The sequence below is a fragment of the Coregonus lavaretus genome (genome assembly GCF_964263955.1).
Source record: "Coregonus lavaretus genome assembly, chromosome: 3".
Lineage (NCBI taxonomy): Eukaryota > Metazoa > Chordata > Actinopteri > Salmoniformes > Salmonidae > Coregonus > Coregonus lavaretus.
Window position 1 is genome coordinate 47900218 of NC_139990.1, and position 13637 is coordinate 47913854.

At 42.4% G+C, this 13637-nt stretch overlaps 1 protein-coding gene across 1 annotated transcript in view; it reads right to left on the bottom strand.

The window, feature by feature from the left end:
• Positions 1–13637, bottom strand: part of LOC311111981 (calcium-transporting ATPase type 2C member 1-like) — a 50997-nt gene that overhangs the window by 2666 nt on the left and 34694 nt on the right. Inside the window, exons 10-25 of the mRNA XM_084154932.1 lie at positions 10748–10814; positions 9917–10041; positions 9705–9802; positions 9407–9502; positions 9113–9202; positions 6511–6615; positions 6179–6335; positions 5895–6065; positions 5573–5670; positions 4302–4352; positions 3713–3879; positions 3481–3549; positions 1651–1767; positions 1017–1164; positions 394–489; positions 113–254 (exon numbers count right to left, since the gene is read on the bottom strand). Coding sequence (XP_084011058.1) covers positions 113–254; positions 394–489; positions 1017–1164; positions 1651–1767; positions 3481–3549; positions 3713–3879; positions 4302–4352; positions 5573–5670; positions 5895–6065; positions 6179–6335; positions 6511–6615; positions 9113–9202; positions 9407–9502; positions 9705–9802; positions 9917–10041; positions 10748–10814 — 1797 coding nt within the window. The remainder of the gene's footprint in view (positions 1–112; positions 255–393; positions 490–1016; positions 1165–1650; positions 1768–3480; positions 3550–3712; positions 3880–4301; positions 4353–5572; positions 5671–5894; positions 6066–6178; positions 6336–6510; positions 6616–9112; positions 9203–9406; positions 9503–9704; positions 9803–9916; positions 10042–10747; positions 10815–13637) is intronic.

A 13637-nucleotide genomic window follows, 5' to 3' on the forward strand; every position in this document is an offset into this window, starting at 1 on the left:
ATAAAAGGCTAAACTGATCCTAGATCAGAACTCTTCTGAGACACTTTATGAATATGGGCCCTGAAGGCTTAGGTTTAATCTTTAGCTCAGTGGACTAACATGTCTTTCTTACCAAAGATGCTGAGGCTCTCTGTCTGGAAGACACTCTGCAGTGGAGGGAAGTAGATGACCGCCAGCTGGCCCATGATGGAACCCAGCACCGCGTAGCAGAACATCTTGTTACTGCACAGGCCCATCTCATGGACCATACGAGTCTGACAGAGAGATGGGGAGAGAGAGAGAGAGAAAGTCATCATCAAGCATATGAATCAACAACAGATCCTAGGTGACATGTTTCTGCCCACCAATCTTTCAGATCCTTCATCCTTGTATAGGGCACAGCAGTGTACCCACCTGTGAGCGTGAGCTGAGTGCGTTGAACATGTCGAAGAACACAAAGCAGGTGAAGGTCATGGTGGTGTCTCTGGGAGTGATCAGGTTGTCCTGAAGCTGAGAGGATGAGATACAAACACATTGATGGAAATATGAGTCAACTGATACAGGAAATAGGTAGGGATTGGCTTGGATTCACTATTAAAAATGATCATTGGGTTTTTCTTTTCTGTGCTCATGGATGTATTACTTTACTCTCAACCCACATGTCCCGCATCAAAAGCAAATCAGGAAACCACGTAGTTACAGTACATAGTAGACCACGTAATTACAGTACATAGTAGACCACGTAGTTACAGTACATAGTAGACCACGTAATTACAGTACATAGTAGGCCAGGTAATTACAGTACATAGTAGACAATGAAATGACAGTACATAGTAGACCACGTAATTACAGTAAATAGTAGACCTCGTAATTACAGTACATAGTAGACCAATAAACAAACAAAAAATATATCTTATGAACACAAAAACAAAATGCAATACACAGTCTGATTATAACAGACCAGTAATAATATTGATTTGACAGAAGTTTGGTCATGCTGGTGAATGATGAAGAACACTACTATGATTACTACTTGCCTCTCTCCAGAAGACGAACAGGGTGCCGCATACGATGACGAGTGCCGACACCAGCACCTTGACGAGCAGACCGCGTGTGAGGATGCTGTCCCGCACGTTTCTTGGAGGCTTCCGGATCACATCCTTATCCACTGGCTCCACTCCCAGACTAAGGATGACAGAGGATTACATGGATTTCCATCTACGGTAATTACCATTAACTATTTTTTACACAAAGCATCAGTAATTGCGACTTTAAATTTGGTGGATTTAAATATAAAAGCGGCAGGTAGCCTAGTACTTAGAGATTTGGGCCAGTAAGCGAAAGCTCGCTAGTTCGAGTCCCCGAGCTGACAAGGTGAAAAAATCTGTCGATGTGCCCTAATTGCTCCAGGGTCACCATTGATAATGGCTGACCCTGGCCGTGATCCCACTGTCCCATGGTTGGGATATGCAAAAAACGCATTTCCATTTCACACAAGCGTATAATACAAACTTGTACATGTGTGAAACAGGACAAACATAAGCACCCACTAAATTCTTAAATGACACCAAATTCTTAAAATGATTTATTATATACAATCTTGTGAAACTGAAAGCAGACCATTTCCATGACAAAAGACTACATTTCCCATAATGCTTTGTGGGGTGTCACCTCTGAGCGGGAGGTCCGTCCATGATGATGTTGATCCACAGGATCTGCATGGCGTTCAGAGGGTTGGGGAAGTTCATCAGCGTTGCCAGGGAGATGAGGGTGAGCGCTGCGATGCTCCTAGGAAACACAATAATGCCAATTTTATAATATTTACAGTGAGGGAAAAAAGTATTTGATCCCCTGCTGATTTTGTACGTTTGCCCACTGACAAAGAAATTATCAGTCTATACTTTTAATGGTAGGTTTATTTGAACAGTGAGAGACAGAATAACAACAAAAAATTCCAGAAAAACGCATGTCAAAAATATTATAAATTGATTTGCATTTTAATGAGGGAAATAAGTATTTGACCCCCTCTCAATCAGAAAGATTTCTGGCTCCCAGGTGACTTTTATACAGGTAACGAGCTGAGATTAGGAGCACACTCTTAATGGGAGTGCTCCTAATCTCAGCTTGTTACCTGTATAAAAGAAACCTGTCCACAGAAGCAATCAATCAATCAGATTCCAAACTCTCCACCATGGCCAAGACCAAAGAGCTCTCCAAGGATGTCAGGGACAAGATTGTAGACCTACACAAGGCTGGAATGGGCTACAAGACCATCGCCAAGCAGCTTGGTGAGAAGGTGACAACAGTTGGTGCGATTATTCGCAAATGGAAGAAACACAAAAAAACTGTCAATCTCCCTCGGCCTGGGGCTCCATGCAAGATCTCACCTCGTGGAGTTGCAATGATCATGAGAACGGTGAGGAATTAGCCCAGAACTACACAGGAGGATCTTGTCAATGATCTCAAGGCAGCTGAGACCAAAGTCACCAAGAAAACAATTGGTAACACACTACGCCGTGAATGACTGAAATCCTGCAGCGCCCGCAAGGTCCCCCTGTTCAAGAAAGCACATATACATGCCCGTCTGAAGTTTGCCAATGAACATCTGAATGATTCAGAGGAGAACTGGGTGAAAGTGTTGTGGTCAGATGAGACCAAAATTGAGTTCTTTGATATCAACTCAACTCGCCGTGTTTGGAGGAGGAGGAATGCTGCCTATGACCCCAAGAACACCATCCCCACGTCAAACATGGAGGTGGAAACATTATGCTTTGGGGGTGTTTTTCTGCTAAGGGGACAGGACAACTTCACCGCATCAAAGGGACGATGGACTGGGCCATGTACCGTCAAATCTTGGGTGAGAACCTCCTTCCCTCAGCCAGGGCATTGAAAATGGGTTGTGGATGAGTATTCCAGCATGACAATGACCCAAAACATACGGCCAAAGCAACAAAGGAGTGGCTCAAGAAGTAGCACATTAAGGTCCTGGAGTGGCCTAGCCAGTCTCCAGACCTTAATCCCATAGAAAATCTGTGGAGGGAGCTGAAGGTTAGAGTTGCCAAACGTCAGCCTCGAAACCTTAATGACTTGGAGAAGATCTGCAAAGAAGAGTGGAACAAAATCCCTCCTGAGATGTGTGCAAACCTGGTGGCCAACTACAAGAAACGTCTGACCTCTGTGATTGCCAACAAGGGTTTTGCCACCAAGTACTAAGTCATGTTTTGCAGAGGGGTCAAATACTTATTTCCCTCATTAAAATGCAAATCAATTTATAATATTTTTGACATGCGTTTTTCTGGATTGTTTTGTTGTTATTCTGTCTCTCACTGTTCATATAAACCTCCCATTAAAATTATAAACTGATCATTTCTTTGTCAGTGGGCAAACGTACAAAATCAGCAGGGGATCAAATACTTTTTTCTCTCACTGTACAAGAAATTGGCCCATATTCCATTTTTTCAAGGAATCTATTTATCAAAAAGTTAGCTCTCCACCACTCACGTGCTCAGCTGGAAGCGGACAAAGTTTTTAATGTTGTTGTAAATTCCTTTCCCTTCCTCGATGGCAGACCTAAAGGACGAAACATTATGACAGAAATATTAACTCATTTTGGTATCCTAGCAAAGACACATTTCTAGAAACCATGATGGCTTTGAAGGCCCATTGAGTTTACTAACTGGGTAACACTTTATATATAAAGTGTTACTGCAAACTGTTTAAAAAGTTTCCTCACAAGATGGTCTGGAAGTCATCGTCCACTAGGATCATGTCTGCTGCCTCTTTACACACGTCAGTGCCCGTCTGGCCCATGGCAACGCCGATGTCTGCTGCTTTCAGCGCTACAGCATCATTCACACCATCACCTGTCATCGCCACCACGGCACCAATGTTCTGGAGAGACTGGAATGAGAGAGGGAGCGAGGAGATAGAACAGTCAATCCTTGTAATAAATCCAAATTATAGTCATGAATTAAACTCCTGAAAGAACACAACAGTTTTTAGTTAATGAATCAAGTTCCTTGATCTTGATTGAAGTCATTCCTTGAGATTAAAGGGAGTTGAAATTGGCTATTTTATGGAGTGTATTTTCTAATAATTGTGTGATTTTCTTCTCTAGCACTCGTAACACTAGTGACTGGAAAACCACTAGGTATACCGTAGACACTTCCCCGTGACTGAATGTGAGAAATTGTGGTGGGAGTTGCCAGAGACTTCCCAGGCCTTTGGAGCCACATGCTGCCAGGCCAGGCGCTGCCTACGCAGAACGGGCACTCACACATAATCTCATGCCAGCTGGCTGACACTTGGCCGGGGCCACTCACCTTGACTATCTTCAGCTTGTGTCTGGGGCTGGCCCGGTAGAACACCACTATCTGGAGGAGGCAGAAACATCACCCTGTTAACCCTGCCCTGGTAGACATCACCCTGTTAACCCTGCCCTGGTAGACATCACCCCGTTAGACATCACCCCGTTAGACATCACCCCGTTAGACATCACCCCGTTAGACATCACCCCGTTAACCCAGCCCTGTTAGACATCACCCTGTTAACACAGCCCTGTGTTGGAGTGTTTTACAGCTTGATAACAAACATTTAATAAAAGCTCTGACGAAGGCCAAGAGGCCGACATGTGAGCTTCAATATAAATAAGTGATAACAGCAAGAGCAGCGTGAGGGTTTCTCTGTATGTGAACGCAATAAAGGTATTCAATTCAATAAAAAAAGTACATAAAATAAAAATAAGAGAGCCGCACACTCTAGGACAGGGATCATCAACTAGACTCAGCCGGGGGTTGTTTTATTTCTTGAGCGGATGGTCAGGGGGCCGGAACATAATTACAAATAATTTGTAGACTGCAAATTGACTGCAAGAAGCCCAAACATATATAATATTGGACTAAAACATAATAATTTCAAACCTTGCTTACATTTGTATATGATCACGCCTTTCTATTATGAGTGGAAATACTTGGGAACAGATTTCCCAAATTAAAATCACTTGGAGCTGATTTCCTGGTGTTTTTACAGTTTTTTATGTCCAACAATGAAAATTCAACAATTATTTATTTATTTTTTGCTCAGAAAACTTGGGGGGCCAAATAAAACCACCGGCCCACGGGCCGCCAGTTGGGAACCCTGCTCTAGGAGCTCAGATGCAATAATTTAATAACCAACGTTTCGACAGACAAGCTGTCTTCATCAGGGTATATTAATACTAGCCATATATATATATATATATATTTTTTTAAAGATATGCATATATATGTATTTATATGTACATATGTATGTGTATATTTGCAAAAATTATATATGGGGGATTGGAAGAGATGCAGACAATTACATTAATGGAAGCTTCAATCTATCTGCAATATTAAAGCTGATCTACCCCCTAAAACACTAAAAATATCTATATACTTTCCTTTTTTTGTGTGTGTTCTACTCCGCTAGCCAGCACCTCTTTATTTGTCCACTAAGGACAACTACTATGTGGGCTATGTGAAGACGATACACTCTGTACTATTTAAAGGATTGTGTGTGAGTCAGAGAAAGAGTCACGGTGTATTAGAGCCTGCGTGTGTTGATATGTTCCTACCCTGGGCACTATCTGAGACAGCTGTTGGAGGTCCATCTGGTCCACCTCCTCTCCAGACAGAGACTGAGAGCCCTTGGTGTAGATTCCCAGACGGCCCGCTGAGGACACACAAGGACACACATACACACACGCACGGTCAGACATTGCATCCCCATTTCATCATATATTTTATGCAGAAACTTCTCTCAGAGGTTACAAGAGAGAGATTACAAGTTACAAGAAGGAGATTACAAGTTACACGAGGGAGATTACAAAAGGGAGATTACAAGTTACAAGAGGGAGAAAGAGATGTAGATAGAGAGGAAAACAAAGTGGTCCTCACCTATGGACACAGCGGTCTCCTGGGAGTCTCCAGTGATCATCTTGATGGCCACTCCTGAGCTAATGAGAGTTCCCACAGCCTCTTTGACCCCTGACCTTGGCGGATCGATGATGCCCACCAGGCCCAGGAACGACAGGTTGCCCATCTCCGAACCCGACGCAAACGCCAGAACTGCGGCGGAAAACAAGACAGAAGATTACGTTGTTGTTACTTTAGCGAAAATAAGGCGTTTCTTGGAATCGTGCCAATGACACTGGCCACTTCCACCTCCAACCCCACTTTACCTCTGAGGCCTGAAGATCCCATGTAACTCTTCTGCTGCTGGTAGAGCTCCCTCTGCTGGTGGTTGAGAGGTAGTGTTGCACCTCTGCTGTGATAGTAGCTACAGAAGCGGATTACCTGCTCATAAGCCCCCTTCATGTAATACACACCTGGCTGGTCCTGAGGTAACAACACATCACCAAGGAGAGAAAACACCATGATACACTCATTGCACTGAACCTCATAGGACAACACTACTACAGATATAATGGTTATTTGCGTGTGTACATGTTACATAGAGGAGACAGTGCAGTGAATGTGGAAAGGCATAAGGATGTTGGTGCTCTGGGCTGACCTGCTGAGTGCGGTGGACACAGCGGACGGCCATCCACTTCTGTTCTGAACTGAAAGGGTTTTCCTCCAGACGTACATACTCCTGCTGCTGACCTTCTAGACCCATCTGCAGGAAACACACACACGTTGGTGACCGCCTTGTGTTCACCTTTGTGTGTGTGTGTGTGTGTGTGTGTGTGTGTGTGTGTGCCAGAGAGAGTGAGCGTGTGAATCTGCATGATGGTTTCTCCCTCTCTAGGGACTGGTTCGTTTTCTAGTCACATCTTCTCAGCCCAATTTAGCCGTGCATGACCCGTGGGAGTGTGTATTCTCGCTAGTGACACACAGTCATCGAACCGAGTCTGGAAGTGTCTCACACACACACACAACCATATGCAAACGTACACACACACACACACGTCACAAGAGTTTCCGTCTCCAATTGCAATTACGACAGCGTTGTCATGTCACACAGTGTTACCAAGGCAGTCGCTCCCACGGGGCATGAGACTAGGTCCTGTCAGTCTACTGTTTGTCTATGATACTGTGTGTTAATAATCTGAAGGGTCTCACAGACACACATATAACCCCTGTGTGTTAATAATCTGAAGGGGTCTCACAGACACACATATAACCCCTGTGTGTTAATAATCTGAAGGGTCTCACAGACACACATAACCCCTGTGTGTTAATAATCTGAAGGAGTCTCACAGACACACATACAGTGGGGAAAAAAAGTATTTAGTCAGCCACCAATTGTGCAAGTTCTCCCACTTAAAAAGATGAGAGAGGCCTGTAATTTTCATCATAGGTACACGTCAACTATGACAGACAAAATGAGAGAAAAAAAATCCAGAAAATCACATTGTAGGATTTTTCATGAATTTATTTGCAAATTATGGTAGAAAATAAGTATTTGGTCAATAACAAAAGTTTCTCAATACTTTGTTATATACCCTTTGTTGGCAATGACACAGGTCAAACGTTTTCTGTAAGTCTTCACAAGGTTTTCACACACTGTTGCTGGTATTTTGGCCCATTCCTCCATGCAGATCTCCTCTAGAGCAGTGATGTTTTGGGGCTGTCGCTGGGCAACACAGACTTTCAACTCCCTCCAAAGATTTTCTATGGGGTTGAGATCTGGAGACTGGCTAGGCCACTCCAGGACCTTGAAATGCTTCTTACGAAGCCACTCCTTCGTTGCCCGGGCGGTGTGTTTGGGATCATTGTCATGCTGAAAGACCCAGCCACGTTTAATCTTCAATGCCCTTGCTGATGGAAGGAGGTTTTCACTCAAAATCTCACGATACATGGCCCCATTCATTCTTTTCTTTACACGGATCAGTCGTCCTGGTCCCTTTGCAGAAAAACAGCCCCAAAGCATGATGTTTCCACCCCCATGCTTCACAGTAGGTATGGTGTTCTTTGGATGCAACTCAGCATTCTTTTTCTCCAAACACGACGAGTTGAGTTTTTACCAAAAAGTTATATTTTGGTTTCATCTGACCATATGACATTCTCCCAATCCTCTTCTGGATCATCCAAATGCACTCTAGCAAACTTCAGACGGGCCTGGACATGTACTGGCTTAAGCAGGGGGACACGTCTTGCACTGCAGGATTTGAGTCCCTGGCGGCGTAGTGTGTTACTGATGGTAGGCTTTGTTACTTTGGTCCCAGCTCTCTGCAGGTCATTCACTAGGTCCCCCCGTGTGGTTCTGGGATTTTTGCTCACCGTTCTTGTGATCATTTTGACCCCACTGGGTGAGATCTTGCGTGGAGCCCCAGATCGAGGGAGATTATCAGTGGTCTTGTATGTCTTCCATTTCCTAATAATTGCTCCCACAGTTGATTTCTTCAAACCAAGCTGCTTACCTATTGCATATTCAGTCTTCCCAGCCTGGTGCAGGTCTACAATTTTGTTTCTGGTGTCCTTTGACAGCTCTTTGGTCTTGGCCATAGTGGAGTTTGGAGTGTGACTGTTTGAGGTTGTGGACAGGTGTCTTTTATACTGATAACAAGTTCAAACAGGTGCCATTAATACAGGTAACGAGTGGAGGACAGAGGAGCCTCTTAAAGAAGAAGTTACAGGTCTGTGAGAGCCAGAAATCTTGCTTGTTTGTAGGTGACCAAATACTTATTTTCCACCATAACTTGCAAATAAATTCATTAAAAATCCTACAATGTGAATTTCTGGATTTTTTTCCCTCAATTTGTCTGTCATAGTTGACGTGTACCTATGATGAAAATTACAGGCCTCTCTCATCTTTTTAAGGGGGAGAACTTGCACAATTGGTGGCTGACTAAATACTTTTTTTCCCCACTGTATAACCCCTGTGTGTTAATAATCTGAAGGGGTCTCACAGACACATATGTAACCCCTGTGTGTTAATAATCTGAAGGGTCTCACAGACACACATAACCCCTGTGTGTTAATAATCTGAAGGAGTCTCACAGACACACATATAACCCCTGTGTGTTAATAATCTGAAGGGGTCTCACAGACACACATATAACCCCTGTGTGTTCTTATTGTTTTGTAGCCAGGGTGCTAACGCCGTCGGCTAGCAATGTAATGTGTATATACATGTATGTGTGTGTGTGTGCATGTGTGTGTGTGTGTACCTTCATGGCCAGGGCGATGAGGGCCCCCTCAGTGGGGCGTCCCATCAGGGTGTTGTTCCTGATGACCGCGTCGTTGCATATACAACCAGCCTATAAGATAGCAGAAGGACAAGAGGTTATGACATCACAGATGGTAGCCCAGATCCCTTTACCCATGCCATCGTAGAGGGACAGTTCACCACATTTTCTGTGCCTATCCTGCATTATCAAATTAGTGCAGATGAAGGAGAAGAAGTCACTTTAGACTATTGAGATTTACCCCAACGACCACATATCTGTCCCAGTTTCTCTCACCTCTACAATCTTGCTGACGGAGGTGTTGGAGAAGCCATGGATCTCCTCCCCATGCAGTAACACCTCCCCGGCTCCGTTGTAACCCACGCCCGTCACCTGGCAGAGAGGACAACATGGAGGTCACAGAAAAACAATGAAGATCAACAAACATCCCCCCAAACATTTTTGTGAGGTAAACCCTTATTTCACCAGGTAAATTGACTGTGAACACATTCTCATTTACAGTAATGACCTTGTCAGATGACAAAATAACAGTCCCTCAACTAGGCAGGAGGAAATAGCCTCACACACAGTGTACCTCAACATGTAGTCCATCGGCGGTGAACAAGTGAGTGACGGTCATCTCGTTCTTGGTCAGAGTCCCCGTCTTGTCTGAGCAGATGACATTGCAGCAGCCTGGATGATGGAGGAAGTGATGGGGTGAAGTTAAACTAGACAGACCCAGATACACACACACCAAACTGAGTCTTAAGGCAGAGCTCGGCTCATTTCACATCCACCAGACCCTACCAAGTGTCTCCACGATGGGCAGCTTCTTGATGATGGCCCTCTTCTTGACCATCCTCATCACACCCAGGGCCAAGGTGACCGTCACCACGATGGGTAGACCCTCAGGGATGGCTGCCACCGCCAGGCTGGGGTGAGAGGGGAGGGGTGGAAGAGAGAGGAGAAGAGCACGGGAAAACCGCTAAGTCTTTACTTGAAGAGAGTACAGTGTACATTGGCATTCATACCAACTTCATTCACAACACCTCACTTCACCTTCCAGTAAGATGTGAGCAAAGAACACCTTCACAATAATGTAAATACAGGTTGAGCAAGGTTCTCTGCACACCCCAAGGTACTGACGGTGCAAGGGAAGTGATAAGGAATGATAAAATCTCTGAACTCACTGTTTTGCTAAATCAACACAATGACATAGCACCAATTGTGTGATTGCAATACATAGTGCTTTTTTACTTAAAAAATAACAAAATGCACTGACATGACAGGAAGTGTAACCTTAACCCTTATCTTGCTGAGCTCACCCCCGTAACCAGGCACATGACAACAACCATAAAACCCCCATTATGCTCTGCTAACCTACTCAGATGTCACACTAAATTAATTAGTGTTATCAAAAGATCCCTCACACAACCCTCACATGGCATTCTGCCCTGGGGAACACTAAACATACTGTTTTGTTAGATTAAACTTGATCCTGTTTATTAGTCTATGGTAGAGAATATGCCCACATATTGGGATATGTTGACAATGACAGAAACATTGTCAAGGGCAACACATCATTTATACAAAGCACTGTATTATTTGCATATATAGAATATACAAATTGAGGCTTACCTGACACCAATGGTGAACATGTCTAATAAGCGTTTCCCCTGGAGCCAACCAACCAGCATGATCACCCCTGAAACCCATGGCAACACTCATTTGTAGTGGTTAGCCATGTACTGGCTTGGAGCATTAACAGTATATAGACAGTATTAACTGGCTGGGGGCATTAACAGTATATAGACAGTATTAACTGTCTGGGAGCATTAACAGTATATAGACAGTATTAACTGGCTGGGAGCATTAACAGTATATCGACAGTATTAACTGGCTGGGATCATTAACAGTATATCGATAGTATTAACTGGCTGGGAGCATTAACAGTATATATACAGTATTAACTGGCTGGGAGCATTAACAGTATATATACAGTATTAACTGGCTGGGAGCATTAACAGTATATATACAGTATTAACTGGCTGGGATCATTAACAGTATATATACAGTATTAACTGGCTGGGAGCATTAACAGTATATCGATAGTATTAACTGGCTGGGAGCATTAACAGTATATATATACAGTATTAACTGGCTGGGAGCATTAACAGTATATATACAGTATTAACTGGCTGTAAGCATTAACAGTATATATACAGTATTAACTGGCTGGGAGCATTAACAGTATATATACAGTATTAACTGGCTGGGAGCATTAACTGTATATAGAGAGTATTAACTGGCTGGGAGCATTAACAGTATATATACAGTATTAACTGGCTGGGAGCATTAACTGTATATAGAGAGTATTAACTGGCTGTAAGCATTAACAGTATATATACAGTATTAACTGGCTGGGAGCATTAACAGTATATATACAGTATTAACTGGCTGGGAGCATTAACTGTATATAGAGAGTATTAACTGGCTGGGAGCATTAACAGTATATATACAGTATTAACTGGCTGGGAGCATTAACTGTATATAGAGAGTATTAACTGGCTGTAAGCATTAACAGTATATATACAGTATTAACTGGCTGGGAGCATTAACAGTATATATACAGTATTAACTGGCTGGGAGCATTAACTGTATATATACAGTATTAACTGGCTGGGAGCATTAACTGTATATAGAGAGTATTAACTGGCTGTAAGCATTAACAGTATATATACAGTATTAACTGGCTGGGAGCATTAACAGTATATATACAGTATTAACTGGCTGGGAGCATTAACCGTATATATACAGTATTAACTGGCTGGGAGCATTAACTGTATATAGAGAGTATTAACTGGCTGTAAGCATTAACAGTATATATACAGTATTAACTGGCTGGGAGCATTAACAGTATATATACAGTATTAACTGGCTGGGAGCATTAACTGTATATAGAGAGTATTAACTGTCTGGGAGCATTAACAGTATATATACAGTATTAACTGGCTGGGAGCATTAACTGTATATAGAGAGTATTAACTGTCTGGGAGCATTAACAGTATATATACAGTATTAACTGGCTGGGAGCATTAACAGTATATATACAGTATTAACTGGCTGGGAGCATTAACTGTATATAGAGAGTATTAACTGTCTGGGAGCATTAACAGTATATATACAGTATTAACTGGCTGGGAGCATTAACAGTACATAAACAGTATTAACTGGCTGGGAGCATTAACAGTATATATACAGTATTAACTGGCTGGGAGCATTAACTGTATATAGACAGTATTAACTGGCTGGGAGCATTAACAGTATATATACAGTATTAACTGGCTGGGAGCATTAACAGTACATAGACAGTATTAACTGGCTGGGAGCATTAACAGTATATATACAGTATTAACTGGCTGGGAGCATTAACTGTATATAGACAGTATTAACTGGCTGGGAGCATTAACAGTATATATACAGTATTAACTGGCTGGGAGCATTAACAGTACATAGACAGTATTAACTGGCTGGGAGCATTAACAGTATATATACAGTATTAACTGGCTGGGAGCATTAACAGTATATATACAGTATTAACTGGCTGGGAGCATTAACTGTATATAGAGAGTATTAACTGGCTGGGAGCATTAACAGTACATAGACAGTATTAACTGGCTGGGAGCATTAACAGTATATATACAGTATTAACTGGCTGGGAGCATTAACTGTATATAGAGAGTATTAACTGGCTGGGAGCATTAACAGTACATAAACAGTATTAACTGGCTGGGAGCATTAACAGTATATATACAGTATTAACTGGCTGGGAGCATTAACAGTATATATACAGTATTAACTGGCTGGGAGCATTAACAGTATATATAAAGTATTAACTGGCTGGGAGCATTAACAGTACATATACAGTATTAACTGGCTGGGAGCATTAACAGTATATATACAGTATTAACTGGCTGGGAGCATTAACAGTATATATAAAGTATTAACTGGCTGGGAGCATTAACAGTACATATACAGTATTAACTGGCTGGGAGCATTAACAGTATATATACAGTATTAACTGGCTGGGAGCATTAACAGTATATATACAGTATTAACTGGCTGGGAGCATTAACTGTATATAGAGAGTATTAACTGTCTGGGAGCATTAACAGTACATAGACAGTATTAACTGGCTGGGAGCATTAACAGTATATATACAGTATTAACTGGCTGGGAGCATTAACTGTATATATACAGTATTAACTGGCTGGGAGCATTAACAGTATATATACAGTATTAACTGGCTGGGAGCATTAACAGTGTTAGGGTTCTCCCCAGGATTCTGTAACAAGGTGGTGCTGCTGAGTACTTTGTTTTTGAACACCTGTAACTGCCATTTCCTGCAATCTAGATAAAAAAAAATAATCTTAAATGATAACAAATAAAGTAAAAAAAATAGATCATTATTTTAATTTTTTATGATTATATAGTGGCGCAGCCAGTCCAGAAGGTGTCGCAGCGCCCC